Source organism: Saccoglossus kowalevskii, chromosome 16 (genome assembly GCF_978046115.1).
Source record: "Saccoglossus kowalevskii chromosome 16, keSacKowa6.1, whole genome shotgun sequence".
Classification (NCBI taxonomy): domain Eukaryota; kingdom Metazoa; phylum Hemichordata; class Enteropneusta; family Harrimaniidae; genus Saccoglossus; species Saccoglossus kowalevskii.
This window is the reverse complement of record NC_140656.1, coordinates 15,824,013-15,837,696: the sequence shown is the minus strand read 5'-3', so window position 1 is coordinate 15,837,696 and position 13,684 is coordinate 15,824,013. Positions and strand designations below refer to the sequence as shown.

Sequence of the window (13,684 nt, the reverse complement as noted above, 5' to 3'; positions counted from 1 at the left end):
CGATCATGAAATTGTCGGATATCACCAAAAAACTCGCGATTTGTGCCGTTTTGAATAAAACCAAGTTAGCGATTATGAACAATGGTTATTAACCTAACACCTGACCCCCTCTGCACTTTTTGTTTCGCATTTTAAGGTAAGAAATCGACATTTGAAACCGACAGGGTGTCGATTTACTCGGTGCCGTGTTTCACAACTTGTTTATTTATATACGTATAGCGGATGATTTTTATTGAAAATTAGTATTTATTGATTTTCAGCCCCCAAGTGACTGTGATGGAAACCCATGTGGCGGCAAAAGTCATGAATACGCAAACACATTAAAATAGATAACTATATAATGAAAAATAAACGTCACCTGTTTGGTCGTCAATTTGGAAATTGCTTGTATCCAGCATGAATGTGATGTCACTGTTTGTGAAGGAATCAGCATCGGTAACTAAGACAGTTAAAACATCGGAATTAACAGCCAGGTTTTCCGTGACATTGCCAACGTACACGTCACGAGTGAACGCAGGGTAGTTGTCGTTTACATCTGATACTCGAATAGTGACGTCAACCCAATCTTGCAACACGTGTTCACCTCCGTCCGAAACAGATACATTTAAACTGTATACAACTGTGTTTTCATAGTCAAGTTTATCAAGTGTGAAGATTTCACCAGTTTTGTAGTCAATGCCAAATTTTCCTTGCCCACCACTAGTCAAAATATAGGTTAGCCGTCCGTTAATTCCAATGTCGTCATCGCCTGCATGTACAACTCCGATAGTTGTGTGAATCGATGCGTTTTCTGCTACATTGAAATCGTACGATGATTGTAAAAATTCCGGAGAGTTATCGTTAATGTCATTAACTGTGACATTTACAGTGGCGGTCGCATCACGACTTCCTTCTAATCCGTCCCTGTCAGACGCAGTTACCGTCAACTCGTAGTCTCCTCTTGCTTCTCGGTCTAATAATCCAGTTGCGGTTATGACTCCGGTTCTTTCGTTTATTGAAAACGGAACGCCTCCATCTAACGAGTAGATAATTGAAGCGTTTGGTCCATTGTCTAAATCAGTAGCCATGACATCGCGAATCTACAAAATGAAAAAAAAAATGAAAATATCTCTCCCTTTCACAAAATGGCAGCCAGTGTGAAAAGACGACGATGCTATAGCGTATTACACATATTAACTTAAAGCGGGGGAGTCGTCACCTGCGCGTGTGCCAGATGGCCGTGTCATTGTTTATAAACAAGCGTTTACCCATGAGGCTTTGCATTTTTAGCGTGTGTTGTTATCGTTGCTTGGGACTCAATTCCCGCGCATGCGCAGGTGACGACCCTCCCACTTTAACGTGTTTATTGCATGTTAGTTATATAAACTTGAAGAGTTTCACTACTTATTTTGTATCTTAAGTTAGCTCACCATGATTACTGTTGTTCCTGCCACACTGCTCTCGTCAATATTACCATAGAAAACTGGCTCCACGAAATCTGGTTCATTGTCGTTTACGTCGACCACGTAGATGATAATCATAGCAGTCGATGTTTTGATGACGTCTCCCCGGTCAGCGGCAAATACTGTGAAGACAACGTGTTAGGGTAATTAGTAAAATGCATTTACGTTTTTTGTACACTGAGCCCAGTGTCCTTAAGCTTAAAACAAGTATGTCAGCGTAATACAATATATTAATGTGTACATACCTTGGAATGTGTATTTTCTGTTGTCCCCATCTTCGTAATCCAGACTTTGGTTGATAGATACTTCCCCTTTTTTGAGAGAATACAACTCATTACATATTCAACAATTGCTTTTGCGTATATATTTCAAAAAATGTAGTTTAATAAAATTACACGTAAATACGTTCAACTACCTGTTATCTCGTCCACGGCGAAGTCAGTTGTGTTTAGACTGTACGACACGTCGCCATTACTCCCAGCATCCGGGTCTGTAGCTGTCACTGTAAATAAATATGTCCCGGATGGTAGTTCTTCCTCTACCTCGGCTACATAAATGTTACTGTCAAACGCGGGTGTGTTATCGTTGACGTCTAACAATTGTATTTGTACTGTCGCGAAGTCTTGTAAGATCTCGACACCGCTGTCTGAAACCGTTATATTTATGATGTAGGTTTCCTCACTCTCCCGATCCAACTTGCTCAAAACAAAAATGTCGCCGGTGTTAGGGTGAATATTGAATTTACCGCCGCTCCCGTCAATAATAGAATACGTCAACCGAGAATTGATGCTGGCGTCATCGTCTACTGCACTCGCGTTCCCGATGCTATATCCAATCTCGGCGTCTTCCCTCACTGTAAAGTAGTATAACAAACCGTCGAACGATGGACGATTGTCATTAACATCACTGATTGTAATATGTACAGGTACACTAGTGTTGAGACTTCCTGCAGTCATGTCTCTGTCAAAAGCAATAACTCTCAATTCGTACAACGCTTTCACTTCTCTGTCTAGACTACTAGTCTTCGTTGTCATGACACCCGTCCTCTCATCAATTAGAAATTGATCACTTCCGTCGCCGTCAAGTTGATAAATAATTGATGCATTCATTCCTTGGTCTTCGTCTGTCGCTAAAATGCTTCGTAACTAAAACAAGATTCAGTAGTTCGAGGATGAGTAACTATTTGAAATGCAGATAATGACATCATCGGAGCCGAGAGTCAGACAATATATAATTATCATTATGCAATACTATTGTAGTGCTGACCCCCACACCCACCCCTCCTTGCAATACGCAATGACAGATACTACAGTATACTTATTCGCAGCTTTGATGTCATGTACACGTGATAGGTATTTTTGATGTTTTGAAACCTTTCACTTAGGTAACCGGGATTCGATTGTTCCCCTCGCTGGACTCACAAAAAACACGCACAAGCTCCGTTCATGTCCATTTAATTCTCCGCTTGTCCCCAGCTTTTCACCCGAGACAGCTTCAAATCACTTTTTTATTACTTGTCACCCATTAGCCAATTACAATACAGTATAAGAGACTTTAAGGCCTTGCCTTCAAACAAACAGCCAATCACATGACAGTTTTAAATTACGACCAACGTACCGTGTAATCTTAAAAATTGCAAACTCATGAGATGTCTCGTCTGATTTCGACTAGTTTCGCCATCTGGCCTTATCATTAACCTTTATCAGTATTTTAACCCCTATCAGTAGATGCCATGGCAACCACCATTAAGCTGAAATATAAATCATGATATACATACCATATTTACAGTTGTCCCGGCTACTGAGTTCTCATCAACGTTGCCGTGATAGAAATGCTCGGTAAAGTCCGGCGCATTGTCATTGATGTCAACCACCTGTATTTTGACAAAGGCAGACGACGTCAGGGCAGGCTCGCCTTGGTCAGTCGCGAACACTGTGTAAACAAATACGGGTACTGTGAGCACATTTCACGAATATGTCAGTCGTAGTAAGCACGCTTTTTGGACAAATTTGGTGGCAAACTGCAGATTTATTTAGAAAATGCGAGTAACTGAATTCTATAAACAATAAGGTCCATAACCACAGAATTAACGCTGTGTACTTATTTACGCACACACATTGCTTGTCAGAAATAAATGCAGCAATATTCCATAACACACAATAGAGAATTACCATAAAATTCATAAATTCGGTTATCTTCGTCTTCAAAATCCAACGATGTGCTTGTGGATATTTCACCTGAAAGATTGTATATATTTTATGAAAAAAAATTGTCAGTAATCCTACATCCGAATTCAGTTTAATTCTTCGAACGGCCAACTTTTAATCAACTTCGCGAATTTGATCTGCATATTTGTTTCACTGAATTGTGTAATGATTCAATTACAAATAATTATATGTAGTAACAAAAGTTACCAACGTCGTATTAAAGCGGGAGGATCGTCACCTGCGCACGCGCGGGAATTTAGTCCCATGCGATGGTAACAACAAGCTAAAAACGCAAAGACTCATGGGTAGACGCTTGTTTGTAATTTAATGACACCTATGGTCATCTGACGCATGCGCAGGTGACGACTCCCTGCTTTAAACCATTCACTTACCTGTTGTATCGTTTATAGCAAAGTCGAGGGTATCAAGACTGAAGACTATATCGCAATTACTTCCAACATCCGGGTCACTGGCTGTCACCGTAAACAAATATGTTCCGGATGTTAATTCCTCTTCTACATTCGATAGGTAAAAGTCAGTGTCAAACTCTGGTGTGTTGTCGTTGGTATCGATTACTTGAATATGTACCTCCGTGAAATTCCTGCGTATGACTTCACCACTATCAGATACGGACATGTTAATCGTGTATGCAGATTTGGTTTCGCGGTCGAGGTTACTTGCCACTAAGATTTCACCGCTGTCTGCGTCAACAACAAATTTCCCATCACTTCCACCAATCACGCTGTAAGTCAGTCGCGCATTGATATCTATGTCCTCGTCGTCGGCGTGAATAGACCCGACACTGTCACCAACATTGGCGCCTTCGCTCGTATCAAATGTGTAAAGGGTATCCTCGAACGCTGGATTATTGTCGTTGTCATCATTGACGGTGACATGTATGAAAACACTTGTGTTGCGGGAACCTTCCATCCCATTTCTGTCGAAAGCAGTTAAGATGATTTCATAGAAGTCAACGGTCTCCCGGTCCAAGTCTAGATTGCCACTATTGCTTGTTTCCAAGACACCTGTTTTGTTATCGATTCGAAACTGATCACTGTTATTCCCACTAATGCTGTATACGATCGATGAATTTAATCCCTGATCTACATCAGAAGCTAAAATGTCACGAGTCTGCAAGAACAATAATAATAAATGTGTGATCGTAATAATAGTATAAAACAGTAGTTGAATGAAAATAATCCAGCGGTAAATTTTTGGTAGTGGAAAGGTCAATGACAAATAACGAAACTATTCCTTTAGCTTATAGGGCGGTGGTCGTCGCGCAGCGTGCGTTCGAATTTCATGTAAACAAGCAACATGTTTTACGCGTGTTATGTACGTCGCTATAATCCGGGGGGGGGGGGGGTACTCCAAATCAGACCTGGTACCCACGCTGAAGTATAGCTTTTCAAAACAAACTCTAAACGTACTTATTAAATTATACCCTTTTTCAAGTGCAAAAACTTAAAATAGATACCCTATATACATACTAAAATCATACTGTTTCCAAGTTGGGGTAACATCATGAATTCATGAGATTTCTTTTTTCACATTTTATTAATATATTTTAAAGTATTCGACCCTAAACGTGGTACACGCGTATATGCGTCAAGTAACTAAATTACACCCCTTTTATATCAAACAGGACGTGGCGCGACGACCGCCGCCCTTTAATCGACACTAAATAAGCTATTGGCCAGGTTATCCGATGTAACCCGGTATACATGTACTTCTGTCTTGGTGCGCTGCATTGCTACATATCAGATAGGGGCTCGCGCAAATTTACAACGGGGATTTCCCTCCTTGAGTATATCTCATTGATACTTTATCAGGTTCATCGAATAGGTCAGGTCATCGCACTATAACACGTACACATACTGCAGTATGAAGCATACTAAACATATCCATGGTGCTACATACCATTATCACCGTCGTTCCTGGCCCAGAATTCTCTTCGATATTACCATAGTAGACGTGTTGTGTGAAAATCGGAGCATTATCGTTTGTATCAAACACGTATACTTTAACGAGAACTGATGACGTCATGGGGATTTCACCTTGATCAGAGGCAAATACTGTAAACGAAATCAGAACAATAAGCCACAATGAAGAGCGCCACTGCCAACCTAGCTAGTCACGCGATACATAAAATGAATTCCGAGTAATGAGGATGTAGCTGGACGGGGAACCCCCTTAGCGCATGACAATTAAAAAAGCTTAAAGCGCATTCTAAGCGACGATAACATCGCACGCTAAAAACGCAAAGGTTTCTCGATAGTTTGTAAACAACGACACGCTATGGCCATCTGTCGCATGCGCAGGCGACGACACCTGCGCTTTAAAGTTCTAGAACTAACTATAAACGGAGTACAACATACCTTGAAACTCGTATATTCTATTCTCCTCGTCTTCGTAGTCTAAAACTGTTGTTGTCAACACATCACCTACAAATAAAACAGGCCAAGAGGTGATACTACAGGTTTGTTGAACACGGAATATATTACCATTTATTTAATTTAGTCGGATGGGGTCAACAAACTCATGTTAATACTGAAATAAAAAATAATTAAATAATCCGGAACTACTTTTACACTTATAACATATTCGGAGACAAAATTCGAACGAATGCCGATCACTCCACTCTCACCTAAAGAAAGGCATGCATTTTTGATAAACACGAATCTTCGGTAATTGTGCACTTGTCGATTTACTTGTATGAGGTAACAAGAGTTCGTATTAACGCATTCACGTACCTGTTGTATCGTTTATGGCAAAGTCGGTGGTATTAAGACGAAACAGTATGTTGCTATTTCTTCCAACATCCGGGTCACTGGCTGTCACCGTAAACAAATATGTCCCGGATGGTAGTTCTTCTTCTACATCGGCCACATAAATATCACTGGTAAACGTTGGTGAATTGTCATTGACGTCAAGAACTTGAATTTCCACTTCAGTGAAGTCTTGTAGAATGTTAACACCGCTGTCTGAAACTGACAATTTTAGGATGTACGTCATAGTGTGTTCGCGATCGAGCTGGCTGGCAACGAAAATTGCACCATTTCTTGGATCGACGTCAAATTTCCCCCCACTTCCACTGACCACGGAATACGTCAGCCTAGCGTTGATGCCAGTGTCATTGTCGAACGCACGTACTCTCCCGACGACGTGTCCAATGTCGGCATGTTCACTTACGGTAAAGTTGTGATAATCATCAAAAGCCGGTATTTCGTCGTTGACGTCATTGATTTGAATGTATAGGTAGGCACTTGTGTTAAGGCTTCCGTCTAGCCCGTTTCTATCGCAGGCAGTAACGACTAGTTCATATTGATCGATCGCTTCACGGTCCAAATTGAGTGCAGTATCGTTGTCTGATGTCGTAATTATGCCAGAGATATTGTCTATCTGAAATTGGTCGCTACCTTCACCAGCGAGTGTGTAAACTATAGCGGCATTGAGACCAGTGTCGGCATCGCTAACTTCAATAAAACGATCCTGTAACATACAAATTAATACATTAACCTTTTCACTACCAGCTCTCTCTTTTCATCACAAATTCACAAAATAGTCCATTACTTCAGAAGATTGGGACAAAAATAGCCAAATGTTTCGAGTGAAAACTGAAAATTTACTCACATTTTGTCTGTTGGCTCCAAAATTAGGTAATATAAGAACAAGTGCAGACAAATTTGAACGTCGGATGGCGAAAAGGTTAATAACGTTCATAATATTCAACTGTGCCAGTCGTCCAGTGTATTTGACCACATATAGTGCATCATAAAAGAACTTAGCAAGAAATGGACGTCGAGGTCTCATCAAGAACGAGACACACGAGACCCCCCCCCCCCCGCCATATAGTTTATGTTCTCTTCACTATTCCAAGCACTATGTTTACATAGATCCCAGGGAATATTGACCGCGACAACAAAAGATAATGTATCATAGTAGTAAAGCAATTGTCGTGGCTCTCATAGTCTCAACGAGATTTCATTGGCCATTTGCATTATTCTAAAGTATAATAACAAATACATGCCAGCAATCATAGCATACATCAGTTGGAAAGACATGAGTTACACCATTTCATGGTCAAATTGTGTTACACGATTAAGAAACGTTTAACAAATAAAAGGTGTATCACCGCACAGTTTTAACATTTTTTTTAACTGACTTACAATAATAACTGTAGTGTCAGAGAGGGAATTTTCATCTATATTTCCATAATAAGCACTTTCTGTAAACTGAGGAGCATTGTCGTTGCTGTCGAGAATCTGAACTCTGACACTTGAAGACGACGTCAGTGCTGGGATTCCTTGATCGTTGGCATACACTGTAGACAAAATTACACGCAGCATTAGATAAATGTTCGTACGTAAGCATTTGTTGGTTGATGTCATTTAACGACTGGTGGCTGTTGATTTAAAGCGGGGGAGTCGTCACCTGTGCATGCTTTGGGACTTAATTCCCGCGCGTGCGCAGGTGACGCCCCCCGCTTTAAACATGGCGTACTAAAATGAAAAGTAATCTCTTACCTGTAAATTCGTAGTTCAGTTTTCCATTGTCCTCAAAATCATAGTCTGTGGAATTTGTAGTAATATCTCCTGAAAATGTACAGTTAAATGTTAAGAAAATAACAACCGGTTTCGAAAGAACGATGTAAAATAACCAATGTAAACCACGGTCCTGTAGGTTAGGTAATAATGGTGTTTAATTTGCTGTTGCATACATTACGACGGTAGCCGCAAAATAGCGAGTAACGTTTGTTTGGTAGACACGCTTTAACTACCAAATTGCAATCTGTCTTTTTTTTTTATAATATTATAATGTTTGAGCCACCCACCTGTAATTGGATCGATGGAGAAATCGGAGCTACTAGTATAGTAGCTAACGTTGGCGTTAATTCCATCATCGTCATCCGTCGCCCTCACAGTCAGTACATAGCTATCCAATTGTGCAGATTCCTCTATACTTCCTATATATAAGTCAGAACTAAATACTGGACTATTATCATTAATATCTAGTATATCTATAATGACTACTGTGTACGATTCTAATATTGGATTTCCAGTGTCATAAGCTGAAATGTTTATGACGTATGATGGTATAGATTCACGATCTAATATTCCAGTAACGAATAAATCACCAGAATATGTGTCAATGTCGAAATCACCATGACTACCATCCACCGTAGAATATAATACACGACCGTTCAGCCCTATGTCATAATCCTCGGCTATTAGCGTGCCTATGACGTAATTAACAGGTGTATCTTCATCCAGTTCAAATTCATATGATGTCTCATTAAATTCCGGTGTGTTATCATTGACGTCACTGATATAGATAACAATAGATATGGTAGTATTGAGGTTATCAACATCACCGCCCATATCAGCTGCTGTAACCGTGAGCTCGTACGTATCTTGAATTTCGCGGTCCAAATCAAGAACATTTTCATTATCGGCAGTTGTAATGATGCCAGTTATTTCATCGATTTGGAATTGGTCACTCCCATCGCCAGACAGTGAATAGACTACTGCAGCATTTAGATCAATATCGGCGTCAGTTGCTTCTATGAGTGGCATCTACAATATTCACAATAATTATAAGTGTAACATAGGCACACATCGTGACGATACTTGTGATGTACTTGTTAGCATATGACCATGGATGAAGACTGTTTCGTACATGCTTACACACAATTATTCGAGAAAACAAATGACAATTAAGATCAACTGTTCCGAATTTTGTTACAGTATTTGTTTTTAAGAATTGCCCAACTATCTGCACAATGGAACATTGTAAAATATGTGCGATTGCAACCTTTCAAGATAAATGCGACAACATTATTTAATTGCAAAAAAATGTTAAGCAATAACAAAAATACTTAAATATCTTACCATGTGTACTGTTGTATTTGGTGGTGAGTTCTCGGCAATAGATCCTGATGACGTATTATACCTAAATTCAGGATAGTTGTCATTCGTGTCCAATATATGAATGATGAGCTCCTCGGCAATCTGAACGCAGAAATTAAAAATGTTAAATAGCGCGGTAAAAACTGCAAAATATATATCGTTACGAAACTCAGAAGCAAGTGATGTGAATCGGAATTATATGCTTAGTTTCCTTAATCACGAACTCAGTTTTGTATTGTGGTAACTAACGTAAGATAATTGATTTGTACGAAGCGACCGCCCATTTCTAGAAATTCATGGTCGAATATTTACGGGGAAAAATCGGTGTTACATTAGACATATATACTTAGAGGAGTATCTGTATTTGTTTTATTACAACAAAGTGGGATCAAGTATGACAAGATGGCAGATATTCATGATGAAATTCGGATTAAAAAACGCGTGACATGGGGACTAGCAAGAGAGACCAGTAGCTTAAACGCCATTTGTAGTTGCTGACACATCTGAGATTAATGGTATCCCGTTAATTTAAAGTCATACATTTATTTGTATTCCTCAGAATCACAATTGAAAAACGTTAGAGTTTATAGTGAGTAACACGAGTAATTGTGATGTTTCGAGTGTAGCAGCAGCGCTTATGGTTCGCATCTCCAAACCTACAGAAGTGCTTGTCACTGAAATGTCACTAATATGCATCCGAACAAACTGCTCCTTCACAATAACCATATAAAAAAACACGCCCAGAACAATGGTTCACGTGCTCAGTACTGCTATAGGTACAGTAACTACACTTTAACATACTAGCGCTATTAAACTTTTCTAAATAAGAAAATATAAGTGTAAACAATAATGAAAAACATAATTACCGGATTAATGAAGCACTTTGTCGTATCTGTCATATGTCCGATGATCACCAAATGATACATACTGTTAACTTCTCTGTCCAATTGTACAGTTGTTGTAACATTTCTCTGAAATTAATAGTACGAAACATGCAATAGAGGAAGACGAACATGAACCAGAATACGATATCAGGCTAGTCTAGTACCCATTAGGTTTACTCGTTTTGCGATAACATGTTAACAGACGCCATAACTACTTTGTTCACACACTATATATGACAGGATGGATATAGATGGTATAAATCTTCCGCAATATTAATCGTTTTATTTTATATCAATGTGTATAACTGACACTGGTACTTGTAGTATTCATATTTATATCAATATAGACTATTGCATGCTGGGCAATCATTTCATTTGGTTTTATAATTGTTCGTTGGCTAAAGGACTATGCGTGCTTTTGTTTAGTACTAAAGTATAAAGCTTACTTTATGACGTCACTACTTACAGAGATTGGATCAATTTGAAACAATTCATTGGTTCCAGCAACTTCGAATATCACTTCATAGTCGTCACTTGTTTCGGATTGGATTGTTGTGATGTATGTTCCATTTGGCTGATTCTCGTATACGAATCCTGACTGCAAAGTAATGTTTTCAAAGCCGTCCTCGACTTGACTAGTTATTTTAATAGTTATTTTTGCAGTGTTAGCGGCTTTTTTGGGCTCCGAACCATTATCTTCTGCCGAAACTTGAACTGTGATCTCGTTCTCGTCAAAATTTAAGCCTATTCTTCCGTCGTTTTGAAAATCGGACAACCGAAGTTGATTTTTGTTGTATACTACATTGTTGTCTGTCGCAAAATAGTCATCGAATGGCGGCTCCACCACATATGTTATTTCACCGTTTTCAGCCAAGTCATCATCCGTAGCATATAGAACTGCAATTGTAGTCGCGGCAACTGTCCCGTCAATCCATTCCGCATAGTATTGGATAGTACTCCATGCTGGAGTCTCATCATTAAGATCAATTAAATTGACTTGAACAGGTATTGATTTTTCAAATTGACAACCGATTACTGTAACAGTAAAGGCGTATGTACCCATTACCTCCCTGTCTAACATTTTTAGTTGGGTGATAACCCCATTTGAGTCAACTGTAAAGGCTGTGCTAGCATCCCCATCGAATATTGTGTAGTTAACAATAGCTCCATTCGGGACTTCACCTCTGATGTCTCCTACATCTGGTGCGATAGAATTTGGAATTCCTTCGAAATGATTAAATATATACAAATTGCTTCCACAATGATTCGCGGCATCTATTGGTTGACAACCTGAATTTGAAAACAACAATTTATCAACAGTTTGATCGGACTATTGAGACATATTCTGGGATTTGCATACGACTTCTCACACCAACGCAATCGAAGATTAATGACATAGAATGTTCTACTCTACATCGGTAAGTTAGGTTACCTGATGTTGTCGTTGGTTCTGGTTCTGTTGTTTCACAACTAGTTTGCATATCTAAAACGACCAGAAAACATGTTAATTAATGCACATTAGATAATAAGTATTTCTGCAAATATATATATAGGTTTTTTAGTTATAGATACACCTAGATGTTACATTGGTTGCCTAATTTAGAGACATAGGTAAGTTAGGTTACCTGATGTTGTCGTTGGTTCTGGTTCTGTTTGACAACTAATTTGCATATCTAAAACGACCAGAAAACATGTGAATTAATGCACATTAGATAATAAATATTTCTGCAAATATATATAGGTTTTTAGTTATAGATAGCCCTGGATGTTACATTGGTTGCCTAATTTAAATAAATTTCGTGAATGTGGGGGGGGGGATAATGTATAGAGGAAAACCATAAAAGGTGTTGCGAGAGGTGACGGCGCCAGTGCAACTGTATTAGAGTAAGGTTACCCAACATTGTGTACTCATATTATAAAGATTTCAAATCTGCACTTTCAAATAATTAATTTAAAAATTCAATTTGAGACAAATATGTATTTGAAACGCTTTGAATCGAAAAAATATTAGCCTCCGCCGCTCAATCAAGACAGATAGACAATTCAGGACAAACTGCATGTGCTGAAATAGGCCGCAAAGTAGTAAAATGTCGGTAGAATTCAAATTTGTATTGTTCGGTATCACTCACAGCTGAATTTAACGCCACGGATTCGCTTGTTGCGACCCGAAGAGCGTCGTAAAGATGATGCTAGTTCGCCATCTTGGATTTTCCGTAATTTTTTTCTGAAGACACGTCCCTTCAAGCATTGCGACAATCATTTCGTAGTTCTACTTTGCGCAAACTCACTGAAGACATAAAATCGAAATATCAATCGCAAAGGTCGTGACTATCTTTTACATATACAATTCCTGTGTCTCACATAGCGATTACAAATACTTTGACCTGTCGATACAAACATTTCAAAGATACAATGTGATTTTATTCTCAAGATTAAAAGATATTATGATTTTATTTTGCCCTAACGACCGTGTTAAAACTGCACGAGTAGTGTTCTAAAGGTTGTTGATTTGTTTTAAGTTTTGCAGGAATAAAGAAAATGTGTTACGTACCTGGAATAAATACCAATAGGAGAGTTACTAGAACTTTTAAGATCGAGAATTCGAATAACTGCACCATGTTGAAATACGCGTAACATGCCCTACAATAAACGTGATATAAATAAGTTTAAGTTTTAAGCTGAGCTATATGCCAACGAAATAAAACATTGATGACAAATTTGTCTGAAAAGAGTATAAATGCGCGTATTTTGTGTGGGTTTCTTGAATATGAAGGTTAGCGATCTAATTAGGTATGAAGCTAAATCTAACAAGAACTGGGGTATTTTGAATGCACTAGCCACATGTTTCTTTCATTTCAAACATTGCATATTTAGTTTTTTTGTGAACAGAAGACTTTACAAATATGTTGGAATGCTGTACTTTTAATTTGCTAATACCGTTAACGTACTAACATAGATTTGAGATGGTCGTTCGAAATCCCATCGCAGTTTTTCCTTTTGTGTTGTTACATAACTTATTGTGTATAAAAGGTTGTGTATAAAAGGGCAATGCTCTGACCAAAAAGTTTTATCTTTCTGTAAAACAAATGAGATTGTGAAGCATAGCAAAGCTTGGCCAGTGGTATGATGGATATTGACAGTCTAGTCCATACATGCCGCTGAGCCGTAACGATAAACTATAAAAAAATTCTAATCCAAGTTTCAAATAATAATTCATAAACTTTTAATTTAATAAATGACCA

The 13,684-nt window shown here is 38.6% G+C and overlaps 1 protein-coding gene across 1 annotated transcript; it reads right to left on the bottom strand.

Moving 5' to 3' along the window:
* Positions 1–320: 320 nt before the first annotated feature.
* LOC146733693 (protocadherin Fat 4-like) lies at positions 321–13,060 on the bottom strand. The gene is made up of 18 exons (XM_085490898.1): positions 12,994–13,060; positions 11,875–11,925; positions 10,909–11,732; positions 10,425–10,529; positions 9,541–9,660; positions 8,484–9,225; positions 8,176–8,244; positions 7,819–7,973; positions 6,403–7,141; positions 6,028–6,093; positions 5,570–5,724; positions 4,042–4,780; positions 3,614–3,679; positions 3,220–3,374; positions 1,858–2,587; positions 1,688–1,753; positions 1,410–1,564; positions 321–1,079 (listed from the first exon to the last, which is right to left on the bottom strand). Exons 1-18 carry the CDS (start codon positions 13,058–13,060, stop codon positions 321–323), a joined length of 5,763 nt encoding a protein of 1,920 aa, XP_085347024.1.
* Between the last annotated feature and the right edge of the window lie 624 nt (positions 13,061–13,684).

Excerpts from the sequence above, each read along its gene's own strand:
- LOC146733693 (XM_085490898.1), bottom strand. The coding sequence starts at position 13,060 with ATGGTGCAGTTATTCGAATTCTCGATCTTAAAAGTTCTAGTAACTCTC. Across the intron at positions 4,781-5,569 it reads CAGGAACGACGGTGATAATG|ACTCGTGACATTTTAGCTTC; the intron begins GTATGTAGCACC and ends TTGTTCTTGCAG. Across the intron at positions 2,588-3,219 it reads CCGGGACAACTGTAAATATG|TTACGAAGCATTTTAGCGAC; the intron begins GTATGTATATCA and ends ATCTTGTTTTAG.